This window comes from Monodon monoceros, unplaced genomic scaffold, assembly GCF_005190385.1.
Source record: "Monodon monoceros isolate NGI ecotype Baffin Bay Population unplaced genomic scaffold, NGI_Narwhal_1 Super_Scaffold_6, whole genome shotgun sequence".
NCBI classification, from domain to species: Eukaryota; Metazoa; Chordata; class Mammalia; order Artiodactyla; family Monodontidae; genus Monodon; species Monodon monoceros.
Genome location: NW_021703783.1, coordinates 75,680,205 through 75,694,130, shown reverse-complemented (window position 1 = coordinate 75,694,130; position 13,926 = coordinate 75,680,205). Strand labels below are relative to the sequence as shown.

Genomic DNA, 13,926 nt, shown 5'->3' with positions numbered 1-13,926 from the left:
CCATGCTTTCTTACAAGACCCGTTTTCTCTAGTGTTAAAGTATAGACCAAGGAATAGACTGTAGAGCTTTTCAACTTCTTACATTCTTGCTATATATATTACTGGGCAAGCGTTTGGAATACTCGGGCTTCAGCCTATTTTATCCTATTCTGACAGTATGTTTCAAGCCCCCTTTTACCAAACTCAATTACTATGCTTTATATTCACCATAGAACTCCCACTTCTTCTGTTAAATTAAAACATGCAAACCTTTAATAGGGGTAGAGGAATATTTTATTTGTTAATGAAAAGACGTGTTTTCCTCACAATGCTTTCTATTCAAAGGTTTATGCTGTAGCATTGTTGTGCCTGTTTTTGCCCTGCTTAAGAGGAGCAGGTTCTAACAGGCTGGCCTTTATTAGAATTTATCTCTTTTCATGCATAAGAAGTTCATTCTTTTAGAAGTTAATCCTTTTCTCTAAAAGGGACATACTATCTCTTTAGAAATTAAATCAGTTTTTTGCCTTTACATTTTGTCTTAAGGTGCTACAAAGCATTGTTCCACTTTCTAAATCATTTGTCAGAGCTAAATGGAGGTCCGTGAATTGCCACAGCTGCCTTTAAGTGGGCATTTTTCTTAGGTTCATAGAATAGGCACTGTTTGTATCCTTTCTTCACAAACATTTTTTAAAGTTCCAATGATGGTATGAAAGAATATTCATTTCCCATTGGAATTCAAAGAATGAAAATAAAATCATGTATATGTAAACAATAATGGCACAAGAGCTCAAGGAAATTAGTCAATTGATGAAATTCAGGAATTTCTGAATATTTAGCTGTAAAATCTTTTTTTCCGCTAGCTTTCATTATAAAGTTTAGTAGGACATGAACAATAGTTGGTCCTTTCTTTCTTGGAAAGCAGTTGGGAAGTAAATTTTATCAGACATTCACAAAACAATTCAGTTAATTTGAGTCCTTCAAAGCTTTAACCAGATTGATTATTCGCTTTGGTAATTCCATTATGGTGAATGTCTGTGGTGAGCATCACTAGATGATGAAATATACCTTTATTTGGAAGGCAGGTGCTAGAATGACAGTCTACAATTACTTTAGTCACAAGCAATGGGGAAAATGCAGTTCAGAAGGAGGAAAACAGTAGAAGAAAAATCAGAAAGAATACAATTTAGTTTAGGTATAGTCATTATTGACAAATGCAAATCCATCTTCAGAGACTATTAACATTTATTTTTCATTTGTGCCACATCAGGTAGTACCTGCAAAAAAGAAGAGATATTCTCCTAGCTCTCCCTTGTTTGACTTTCACATCATTTGGAAACATGCTGCATTGGAGAGATGCCAATAGGACCCAGCCATATGACATTTAAGTCTTATCTCGTAGCTCAGAAAGGATTATGAGTAGTTGCCTACAACCAGGCAGTATTCACAATACAGAACAGCAGGGCTTAGAATCATAGAACCTTAAGACTAGAAGGACCTTACAAGTTGTCAAAGCCAATCTTCCATCTAATGTTTAAATATTCTACAACATCTTGATAAGTGATTGTCCAACCCATATGCTTGACATGGCAAACAACCAGATTCTCACAACCTCCTGCCATGGCCAATTTCCTCAACTCTATGTTTGCTGACTACTAGAAGCCCTACTGCCCCAAAGAGAACAATTAAAAAGCAGCTTTTCGGGCTTCCCTGGTGGCACAGTGGTTAAGAATCTGCCTGCCAATGCAGGGGACACGGGTTCGGGCCCTGGTCCAGGAAGATCCCACATACTGCGGAGCAACTAAGCCTGTGTGCCACAACTACTGAGCCTGCACTCTAGAACCCATGAGCCACAACTACTGAAGACCACGTGCCTAGAGCCCGTGTTACGCAACAAGAGAAGCCACCGCAATGAGAAGTCTTCACACCTCAACGAAGAGTAGCCCCTGCTCCCACAACTAGAGAAAGCTTGTGCGCAGCAACAAAGACCCAACAGAGACATAAATAAATAAATAAATAAATAAAAATAATAAAAAAGAAAGCAGCTTTTCTAAGCAAGATGTGTATCTTCCAATGACGGATTTGAAAGAATCATTTCCTCATTTTGCACCCACCTAGATTCTTACTTCTATAGCCTTACATATGAAGGAGTGGTATTTTCTCTTCCATGTCTATTTGCCTCTAATATATAATATTTGTCAAAGTGCACAGGTATTAATGAGCAAGCTGTTCCAGTAATTCCTTAAATTACTGGTTCAAAGTTTGTATGATTCCCTCCCTGTAAGATAAATATGCTAAAAATGACTTGCAAGTAGGTTAATATTAGTAACAAATAAATGCTATTAGACATGAGGCTGAAAACTTGGCCTCTGTGCACCGGTGCTGAATCAAATCTTGGAGACAGAGTTTTGGGTGAAGTAGAAAAGAATAGCTTTATTGCTTTGCCAGGCAAAGAGGGACACAGCGGGCTTGTGCCTCTCAAAAGTGTGTGTCCCAACCTGGGAGGATTTGGTGAGGAATTTTATAGCAATGGTTCAAAGGCGGAATTGTTGATAAGGGTCAGGGTGTGTGCAGGGCCTGCACTCCTTTAATCTGGCCTCAGGTAGTCTCTCTTGATAAGCTTCTCTGGAATGAAGAATGCTAACATCTTCCATTTGTTGGGAATTTTAGTTCTGTAAAGAGCTTAAAGATATTGTTATGTGTGTCCCTTGAAGCAGAAGCAGGACCCTGCCCCAAGGCTGCACTACTGTTTCTTGGCTGCTCCTCCCTTATCTTTGCACCGCCTCCATTCCTTGATTAGCAACTGTTTGGACCTGCCCTTTGGAACTCAGGGAAGGTCATGGAGGCTGAAGACTATTCCCTGCAAACAAAAAACAGGGGACACAGAAAGGCTTTCATGCCCAGGAGTCCCACAGGGTCTTGCTTGGTTTCAGACATAGGTAGGAAAACTTTTGACATCAAAAGAAAAAATATACTCTCAGCATAGCAAAGGAGTTTATGAAATTCATAGAATATCCAAAATGCCGAGGTATTATCTAAGAGGTATACCTCTTAGATAATTAGGAGTTGTAGATTTTTTTGTTGAAATAGATTTCTCATTTTCCAATTATAAAGCCAGACACCACTCTTCAACTAAGCCTTAAATACATAATCCCATTTTCCTGCTCTTTGTCTAGCTTATGTTTGTGTACCAAATAAGAGCTATGTTTAACTTGTTACTAAATTTTCCTTTTTCTGTTTTGTTTTTTTTTTTCAGTGAAGACCTAGTTTTACTTGCACATTTTTCACGAGCATCAAATAGTGGGTGATCTTTCAAGCTTGAACTGTAACAGTTGTATTGCTGAGGAAGGATTTCTTGTTTCAAATGGTCTAGGTAATGATTTACAGCTATTTTTGGTAATTCTCAAAATGACAGCTCCTTGAATATTTCTGTGTGCAGAAATATTTGCTGGGCTGGCATCTTTCAGACCCTGGGAGGTTCATCCCAATCCTTGGCATGCAGGAATGAGGGAATGCTCTGAAATCTTTACTCCAGAGGGAACTGACCTGTCCACATTATCTTGTGATACATGTGAATGTTTGATGAGGTTTCCCTAAATGTCTGTGGCCTCCTGAGGCCTGGAATTTGTGGGCCAGGACTAACCTATGAGTTGGGTGAAATTACATATAGGCCTTGGGCATTCCAAGACCACACCAGATAAACTGACTTATGATGATAGTTTAGTTCCTCTAAAGAAAAGTAGCAATAATTTGCAGCATCTATGTTTATATAGTATTCAATAAATGGTTGTTTTAAAAGTAGGAAGGATACAAAAAAGCAATAAAATAAAAATTAACAACCTTTTAAAATTCCAAACATTATCAGAAAATACATTTGACTGCCATTGGCTGTTGGAAGGTATAAGCTGGGGTAAAAATTTTGGAAAAGAAATAATAAAGGAGGGGGAAGAAACAACATAACAGACAAGATAGGAGATAAAAGGAAATCTTTTAAAAGAGAGGAAAATAAAGTATATTTGATATACCTTTCAATCACTTCCTACTCAAAAATCTTCAATGGATCTTCAGTATTACAGGATAAATTCATCATTCTTAAGCTCTATAATGTATTCCGTGGTCTAGATAGAACCTACTTATTCAACACATGTCCTCTGGTTTACTTACTGACTATTCAGAATATTCCTTTGGGGTTATCTTCTTGTCTTTGCTCCCTAAGGAAAATCCTATGTACTCTTCAAGACACAACCTCAGGGACCGCACTTAGAGTTTTATACAGATAGCAATTATTGACCTTGGTCTCTACTATATTTACTTTGGACTTCTTAACATTGTTTCAAATGCCCTCCTCAGATAGTATTCCATATAATCTCCTTAACAGCAATGATGAATTAAGGATGGTTTATTCTAGGAATTTGGACTCTTAATTCTATCAAATATTTGTATCCTGGGTGTTTTGTATGTAGTGGTTTGTTTTTTATTTTTTCACAGGTTATTATAGAATTTAGACAGTTACAAAACTGCTTTTTCTGCTAATCTTCATTATGCTACTCACTTGTGCCAGCTACATAAGTATGCCTTCGCTTCACTAAATTCTTCAACTTTGGAAGATTTTTCTTATTCATTTTTTCAAAAGACTCCATTTTGTTTGAAATCAGGATCTAGTACAAGTAAACAAAGGATCATCCATCTTTTTAGAGCCTTTAAAGAATCTTACCATTCAAATCTAGAATATGACACAAATGAACTTATCTACGAAACAGAAACAGACTCACAGACATAGAGAACAGACTTGTGATTAGCAAGGGGGAGGGGGTTGAAGAGGGAAGAAGTTGGAGTTTGGGGTTAGCAGATGCAAACTATTAGATATAGAATGGATAAACAAGGTCTTACTGTATAGCACAGTGAACTATATTCAATATCCTGTGATAAACCATAATGGAGGGCTTCCCTGGTGGCGCAGTGGTTGAGAGTCTGCCTGCTGATGCAGGGGACACGGGTTCGTGCCCCAGTCTGGGAAGATCCCACATGCCGCAGAGCGGCTGGGCCCGTGAGCCATGGCTGCTGAGCCTGTGCATCTGGAGCCTGTGCTCCACAACGGGAGAGGCCACAACAGTGAGAGGCCTGCGTACCGCAAAAAAAAAACCCATAATGGAAAATATGAAAAAGAATATATATATATACACACACACATGACTGAATCACTTTGCTGTACAGTAGAAATTAACACAACATTGTAAATCAACTATATTTCAATTAAAAAAGAATCTTACCATGCAGAAGTTATTTTATAGAATAACTATTTATTTGATAGAATAAATTTCTAAAAATTAATATTTGGGATCATCTGGAATACTTCCTAATAACTAAGTATTGCCCTGAATTCCAGTAGCAAAATGCATTTATTGACACATGATGTCATGACTGCACAAATGAACGTTTTTTAAAGCAGCTCAGAATGGGATTCCCAAATTTGGATCTATGAGGTATTGTTGTTGTTTTCTTGAGAAACAGTATAAGAGGTAAATCAGCATAAAGGTAATAAATTATATCAACCCATCAACAATTATTTAATGAATATCTACAAGAGAGTTGCTATGTTAGGCAATGTTTGGTACACAAAGCATTACAAAACATTTTTTCTGTCTAAGCAAAGTATGATGTAGCTGGAGAAAAAAAAAATTTACATAGAAAAAAATTACAGATAAACAAGACAATAAATAAATACCTAAGAAACAAAATGATGTTGGAATTCAAAGAATGCAGAAATCACCATAGATTAGCAGTTGTTGAGGACCATGAGAGAGACTGGGTTTTGAGATGGTTCTTGAAGTTGGGCAGTATTTCTGACAGGCAGAAGGGAAGAGACTTTCCAGGAAGAGGAAACAAAATTAACCAAGCTGCGGTGCTAGGAGGCTAGGGGAAATCTGTGAATGTGTGGGGACTTCCCTGGTGGTGCAGTGGTTAAGAATGCGCCTGCCAATGCAGGGGACACGGGTTCTATCCCTGGTCTGGGAGGATCCCACATGCCGCAGAGCAACTAAGCCCGTGCACCACAGCTACTGAGCCTGCGCTCTAGAGCCGGCGCGCCACAACTACTGAGCCCGCGAGCCACAACTACTGAACCCGTGAGCCACAACTACTGAAGCCCGCGCACCTAAAGCCTGTGTTCTGCAACAAGAGAAGCCACTACAATGAGAAGCCTGAGTACCGTAATGAAGAGTAGCCCCCACTCGCCGCAACTAGAGAAAGCCCGTGTGCAGCAATGAAGACCCAACGCAGCCAAATAAATAAATAAATAAAATTTTTAAAAAAGAAATTATTGGTGAGATAATACAAAAAATATTAAAATTCTCATAAAACTCTCAGATCCCAGATAATTCCACTAACGTATTCCTCCCTGTGAGAAATACTATTTTAAAAACCCTCAACTACTCTGAATTGTGGGATTAAAAGAAAATGCCCAGTCATTATGACAAAATGTGTTCAAAGCCTTAAAAATATACAAATGTTGACTGTTCAATTTTACCTCTAGAAAACACATTCCTAATAAAGATGTACACAGATTGTTAGCTACAAGGATATTCATTATAGAATTAAAATATAGTATGTAAAAATATTTTAAAGCCTAAATGACAAAAAATAGGTGATTGGTCAAATAAATTTTACATCATACAAGGGAGCCATTAAAATGTGTGTTGTACAAGAATATTTAATGACATGAAATGATGATCTCAATCCAAAAAAGAAGTTTTAAATATAATTGTGTTTTTTTAATATAATTGTGTTTTTTTAAATTTTATTAAATATAATTTTATTTTTAAAGTACCTCAAATATATGCTTCAAATGTTGATAATGATGTCACTTTGTGATGGGATTACAGATTTCTAAGTTTTCTATATTGAAGATGTATTACTTCTGTGTAAAGAATAAAATAATTTAAAGGTATTAAAAATTTAAGTAGGGCTTCCCTGGTGGTGCAGTGGTTAAGAATCCGCCTGCCAATGCAGGGGACACGGGTTTGAGCCCTGGACCGGGAATATCCCACGTGCCACGGAGCAACTAAGCCCATGCACCACAACTACTGAGCCTGCGCTCTAGAGCCTGCGAGCCACAACTACTGAGCCCGTGTGCCAAAACTACTGAAGCCCGTGCGCCTAGAGCCCGTGCTCCAAAACAAGAGGAGCCACCACAATGAGAAGCCCACACACCGCACCAAAGACCCAACGCAGCCAAAAATAAATAAATAATAAATAACCAAAAACAAAATACAAAAAAACAAAACAAAACAAAAATTGAAGTAAATGCCTAGCCAGTATCTCAGAATTGCTCACTAGGGTCACATATACAGCCAAGGATATGAATTAACAACAAGACAAACTAAAGAAAGGATCTTTCATCTTGATGACTAACTTCTTAGCAAAAATGAACGAATGTCATATGGCTAAAGCCAACCAATGAGATGAGGTTGTGGGAAGAGTGTTCTTCCCTAGCACTATTTGTGCTCATAGCACTTACTTATTTTTGTTTGCAGGTCCATGGAAAGTGTATGTGTAAGCACAACACAGCAGGCACCCACTGCCAACACTGTGCACCTTTATACAATGACCGCCCCTGGGAGGCAGCTGATGGCAAAACAGGGTCTCCAAAAGAGTGCAGAAGTAAGTACCAAACCACAGACTCAAAGCCTTCTTTGTAAAGTAAACATCTATGGACCCCTTGTTGTCTCTAGAAACACAATATAAAGTAGTAGCCCATATCAAACATAAACCATATCACTGCCCACTGTAACTTCAGCCATTTGGAAACAATTACTGCTTGCAAAATCACCGATATACTATTTTGCCAATAATGTATTGGCCATTTGCTGGGACGCTTTGTGGGACCTAAGCACCCTCCCTGAGACTTTGACATAATAAAACATGGCTAGATGCAAGAGCAACTGAGGATTAGAATGTGCAGTTACCATCATAGCTGAGATATTGAATTATAATCATGAAAATAGCTACCTTGAATTCAGTTCTCAAAACAACCCTAAAAAGTAGGTGGTGTTAATCCCATTTTAGAGATCAGGAAACTGAGGCTCAATAAGATTAAGTAACTTGCCAAAGTTAGTAAATGATAGAGTCAGGACTTGATCCCTGCTCTTCAGACTCCAAATTAAATGCTTTTTTTCTGTAATACCATAATGCCTTTCTTTTCACTTATGATACTTGTAGTGACAAATTAGATTTAAAACTAAGCCAGTTCGTCAAGAATGAGATTAACATTGCCATGGCTAACTTCGGGTTTGAGGTTGGAGATTAGATAGAAGGGTAAAAAATATGGGAACATGAATCATTTTTTTTCTTTGCAATTCAAAATGAAATATACCTGAAATAGACATACACAGAGAAATACACATGCCCGTAACAACGTTTACACTCACAGACTTCAGTTTTACTAGGATTTAAAGGCAAGTACAGTGGGTAAAATTGTGAGAAGTTTCTTCCCTTACACAATTTGGAATCATAACTGATTTATTTTAGTTTCTAGGAAATGTAAAGGGTTTCCTCTAAGCAAAACTCTTAAATTATCTTACAATATGCTTTTTAAAGACTATGAGTCTGGTCAAAATATCATAGCACATCAAGGAAACAATGAAAAACAATAGCACAAACATTTTCAAGTGCAGTTGACCTCCAGAAAAAAGTCTGGATCCTTATTCAAATCACTCATCAAGAGAATCTAAAGAATTTCTCCTAAATTCCTAGAGTGCCATTCTGGCCCTTGCCACCGAAACCAGCTGCATATCTAAATACATATAGAACACAGAGACTTGGCACTTGGCACTATTGACTGATAATCTTAGAAATGCCTTTGAGAAATTGTTATATGAGAAACTCTGCAAGCCTCTTCTATAAGAAAATTAAGGCTTCTATAGGAGACTACCTCGTACTCACCAGTACAGCAATAGCTGAGGAATAGTACTTCATGAAAGGTAAATCAATCTATCTGCCAAGTTACTAACCCCTGTCCACCAGAAGGTTTCTTCTAGGCTCGGAGGAAGGAGGGAGGGAAGGAGGGGAGAAAGAGAAGGAAGGAAGGAAGAAAGGAAAGCAGCTACTGAAGGCCAGAGGAAACAGGGTGAAAGAGTTCTTAATGTATAAATGTTTTTATACTGTTTTGAATCTTGTACTGTGAAAATGTATACTATTCAAAAAACTAAATTCTTTTTAATGGAAGTATAGTTGATTTACAATGTTGTGTTAATTTCTGCTGTACAGCAAAGTGATTCAGTTATACATACAGATAGATGTATGTACCTATATATACATTCTTTTAAAAATCTTTTCCATTACGGTTTATCACAGGATATTGAATATAGTTCCCTGTGCTGTACAGTAAGACCTTGTTGTTTATCCATTCTATATATAATTGTTTGCATCTGCTAACCCCGAACTGCCACTCCATCCCTTCCCCATCTCCCCTCCCCTTGGCAACCACAAGTCTGTTCTCTATGTCTCTGAGTGTGAAAAAACTAAATTTTTAAAAATTAGGAATCAGCTTACCCTACTTTTAACTGCCTGAATATTAGAGAACCTGTCATTTTATTTTTAATTCTTTGTTTTCCTCCCATGCTTCTTTTTCCCAGCTTGCAAGTGCAATGGACATGCTGATGCCTGTCACTTTGACATTAATGTGTGGGAGGCATCAGGGAATCGTAGTGGTGGCGTCTGCAATGACTGTCAGCACAACACAGAAGGTCAGCATTGCCAACGGTGTAAGCCAGGCTTCTACCGGGACCTCCGAAGACCTTTCTCTGCCCCCGATGCTTGCAAATGTAAGTGAATTAATGGTTACTGGAAAAAAAAAAAGGTCGATTTGTACAAAAGAGATGACTCTCCATCCTTCATTTGCTCACGCATGGGAGAGAGGTCATGAAATTCTCAGACAATCCACTCACACACATCAGTTAACTTCATTGATCAGGGGTAAGAATTTTCAATCTGTTAGGTGGAAACAGTATAATATTCAATTGTTTCCTATAGCGCCACATTTTGGAAAACAAGATGTCTAATAAAAGAGAAAAAAAGAATGATGAAGAGGGAGATATATTTAAGATCATCTTAAGACCAAACATATGAGTAGGATGCAGACAATAATGGACTCAAATAGATGAAAGAAAGAGTGGTTATCTGCACTTGGGTCATTCTAGTGTTCATCTCTGCAGTGAATTTGAACACCTGAAAAGTGACAGGTTTTGGTTTCATTGTGAACGCAATTTGGTTGACTCTGCTCTAACGTAGCAATGAATTTAGAACATAACAATAATTCCCTACTCTCCCCCCAAATACTAAACTGTTACAGAATGGTTCTGCTTTTTTGTTGGTATAACTCCAAGAAGAGGTTTATTTGAAAAAAGAGTAGAATCTTCAAAGATCTGCTCAATTAATGAGACATCACCTGAAACACGACTGTGAAAGATATATGCAGAGCTTAAGTAGAAGTCCAGTGCGGATGAATAAGTCATTTAACTACATGAGCATTTCCACGTCTCTCAGCTCAGAAATTATTAGATAACAGAAACCACTCAAGACTGTTAATGGAGATGAATGAGCATGCCCTTCCTTTCCCCGCCAAGGACTCCATGTTCTAGATCAAAAACAGTGACAGGAAAGGAGCAGTACAATGGGAAACCATCATTTAAAATCTTGGGTTCATTTTTAATTTAAAGGAAAAATTCTATTGCTCTTGAAAATACAGTTTTAACCTCAGGCAGGAGATACCTACATGAAATATGAGTGGTCTTCCTTGTTACAAGCTTTCTCTCTTAGACTGTGGAAGATAGAATGTGCAACAGTTCCCTTTCAACCTTGAGCCCCAAATTTGGATTTACGTCATAATATTTCTCCAAGAATTCTGTTTTACTCCTGCTCCTTGTTGTACTCAGACTTTCATTTTAATAGGTTTCAAACAGAACTAGAGTAGAAGCTTTCCCTGCCCCTTATGGCCGTGCCATCCTACGCCAGCTGTTGAAGCTCTTTGCACTTCGATTTCCTTCTCCCAACAGGGTTGTAATGAGAACTACATAAGCTAAAGTATGTGGAGTGTTTAGCGCGTTGCTTGTCATATAGTAAGCCCCCAAGAAATGAAAACTAGTATTATAATAACTGTTGTCCTATAAGATAGACAGTGGGAAATAATACTATAGAGTTTCCACTCTTGATTGACTAAATATACCTTATGTCAAAGATAATTACTTCTTTAAAATCCACAGTACCTTAGGGACTAAAATGTAGTTTCCTTAACTCCATGTGCTGATTGAAGGGTCTGCTTATGAAATTGTTTCAATCTAGAATATATTCAGCCCTAACACCATTTGTACAGGATATATTTAAATAGATATGCGTATGTGTGTATTCCACATCCTCAGACCACTAGTAGAAATGTCTAAAAATAAGAATGTATGGACTAACAAGCAGATGAAACAAGAAAGGAAATTAATTTGTCATTGAGTAACTTAGATACTTGTAACTGTCTTGTATAGCAACAGGCAACATTTTCAAAAAGATACTGTTATATAGCACTAACTTGAAACAGTATGTTGTACAATGTACCTAACGTATTCCTTCCTTCCTTCATTCATTCAATGGATATACATTGAGTGCCTACTATGTGCCAAGGGCTTAGGATGTGTTCAGGAACAAAACAAAGACCCCTGCACTCAAGGAGCTTATATTCTAGCAGAGAAGACACACAATAAATATAAGTAATAAGTGAAATATATAGTATGTTAGAAGGTGATAAGTGCTTTTATCACCAAAACAAGTTAAGAAGGATCCAAGGTGCCAGAGATTTGGAATGAGGAGTGACAAGATGCAGTATTTTTTTTTATTTTCCCCCAGTTTTATTGAGAAATAATTGGCATATAGCATTGTATAAGTTTAAGGTGTACAACATAATCATTTAGTATATGTATAATGGTGAAATGATCACCACAGTAAGTTTGATTAACATCCATCACCTCACATAGTTACAGTTTTTTTCCTTGTGATGAGAACTTTTATGATGTACTCTCTTAGCAATTTTCACATATACAGTACGGTATTAACTATAGTTATCATGTTGTACATTACAACCCCAAAACTTATTTATCTTGTAACTGGAAGTTTGTGGGGGTTTCTGTTTTTTTTAACTTAGTTGAAGTTAACAAGCAAACCAGTGATTCTCAAAGTGTGGTTGCAGGGCCATCAGCAACAGCATCACGTGGGAAATGTGTTAGAAATACAAATTCTCAGACTCCAGCCCAGACCAACTGAATCAAAAATTCTTCAGGTGGAGCCCAGAAATCTGAGTTTTCCAAGCCCTCCAGGTGTTTCTGATGCAAGCTAAAGTTTGAGAAACACTGGTCTAGTTGAAGGTCCCCCAATTTTACTTACATTGGTTAAAACAAACCCAGTTTCTAATATCTAACTAACATTCAAGTATCTCCTATGTTCTGGTATAGCAAATGGCTGGTCACTTTCATTAGAGTAACAAGTAGAAGATCTACAAGAATAGTGAAAGAAAACTTTGAAACATTGTTTAGGGCTAGATTTTAGAGAGTCTTGTATGCTATCCTAAAAATTTTAGTATTTATTCCCTAGGGTACTGGGGGCCATTGTAGTGATTTAATTAGGAAAGTTTCATATATTTCCAATATATTTTACTGACATAATGTTCAGATGAATTTGAAAGCATTGCATATTATGCACTGCATTTTACTTTACTAATCAAACTTTAAATTCTGCAGCTTTACAAAATTGTAAGATGAGTAAATGTACAAAATATTAAAACAGTGACTTTTTAAAAAAATGTCTGTGTCTTACCAATAAAAAGAGAAATAGAAAGGTTTATTGGCAGACTTGGAGCCAAGATAAATACCTTGTGTTTTGTTTTGTTTTGTTACTGTTCTATGTTCAAGCTACTGCTCATATTCTTACAAAACGTAAAAAGGTTGCCAGCTCTAACTATGTAAATCCTAGAGGGCTCATGCCTTCAGAGTTTTATAAAAAGAGCATGAAAGAGGAGATTATTTTAAAAGTTACCCCACTACTTATATAGCTCTTCTAGGGACTTGTGCCGAAAAGGCTTTATAGGTTTTTGGTCCCCAAACTACAGTTCTATAAAAACATAAGCAAAATTTGAGAAGGTAGCTAAAACTAACAAAACACATAACTTTTTATTATTTTTTAGCCTGTGAAAATGTCAGTAGAGACAATATTTTCCATATTATAGTGTTTGATTTCCAAGGTCAACAGACTTGAGCAAAATTAGGACATTTAAAATACTTATTCTTTCATTCTACAAATTCTTATTGAACACTACTGTGTGCTAATTCTTGGGAATTATAACAGTGAGCAAGAGACACAGTCTTTTTAAAGAGCTTATGAGTGTGTGTGTATGTGCATATAAATGTGTATATATATATATACACATATGTGTGTGTATGTATGTGTGTGTGTGTATAGACAACTAGTGGTATATATGTGTGTGTGTTAGATCACACAAGTATGACCAGTGTTGTTTAGAGAGTGTACAGGGCAGCTCATAGGAGGGGCAATGAACAAGAGTTAATTTTTTGATTAAGGAGACCTGAAGTTTAATAGGAATCAACATAACATGGGTAGGAATATTCCCAGCAGAGAGAACAACCAGTGCTAAAAAGGAGCAGAAGGAAGAAAGACTATAGCATGTTCAAAGAACTGAAAAAATTTCAGAATGGTTATAGAGGCAAAAAAAGAGGGGGAAGACAATAAAGGAGTATGAGGATGAGAGAAATAGAGAAGATGGGTGGTTGGCTAGAGGTGCCCTCATCTTGGACGCCTCAGTCAGTGAGATGGTGTGGATTGAACTATCCACAAGTAGATGATAATCAGTCAATAGGTACCTTTAGTATAATTACCTGGACCCTGCCAATTGATATTTAT

At 37.1% G+C, this 13,926-nt stretch overlaps 1 protein-coding gene across 2 annotated transcripts in view; it reads left to right on the top strand.

The window, feature by feature from the left end:
* NTN4 (netrin 4) overlaps positions 1 to 13,926 on the top strand; it is a 106,352-nt gene that overhangs the window by 56,642 nt on the left and 35,784 nt on the right. For both annotated transcript variants that reach the window (XM_029205526.1, XM_029205525.1), the window contains exons 4-5: positions 7,509 to 7,635; positions 9,609 to 9,797. In XM_029205526.1, the coding sequence (XP_029061359.1) occupies positions 7,509 to 7,635; positions 9,609 to 9,797 (316 nt within the window). The remainder of the gene's footprint in view (positions 1 to 7,508; positions 7,636 to 9,608; positions 9,798 to 13,926) is intronic.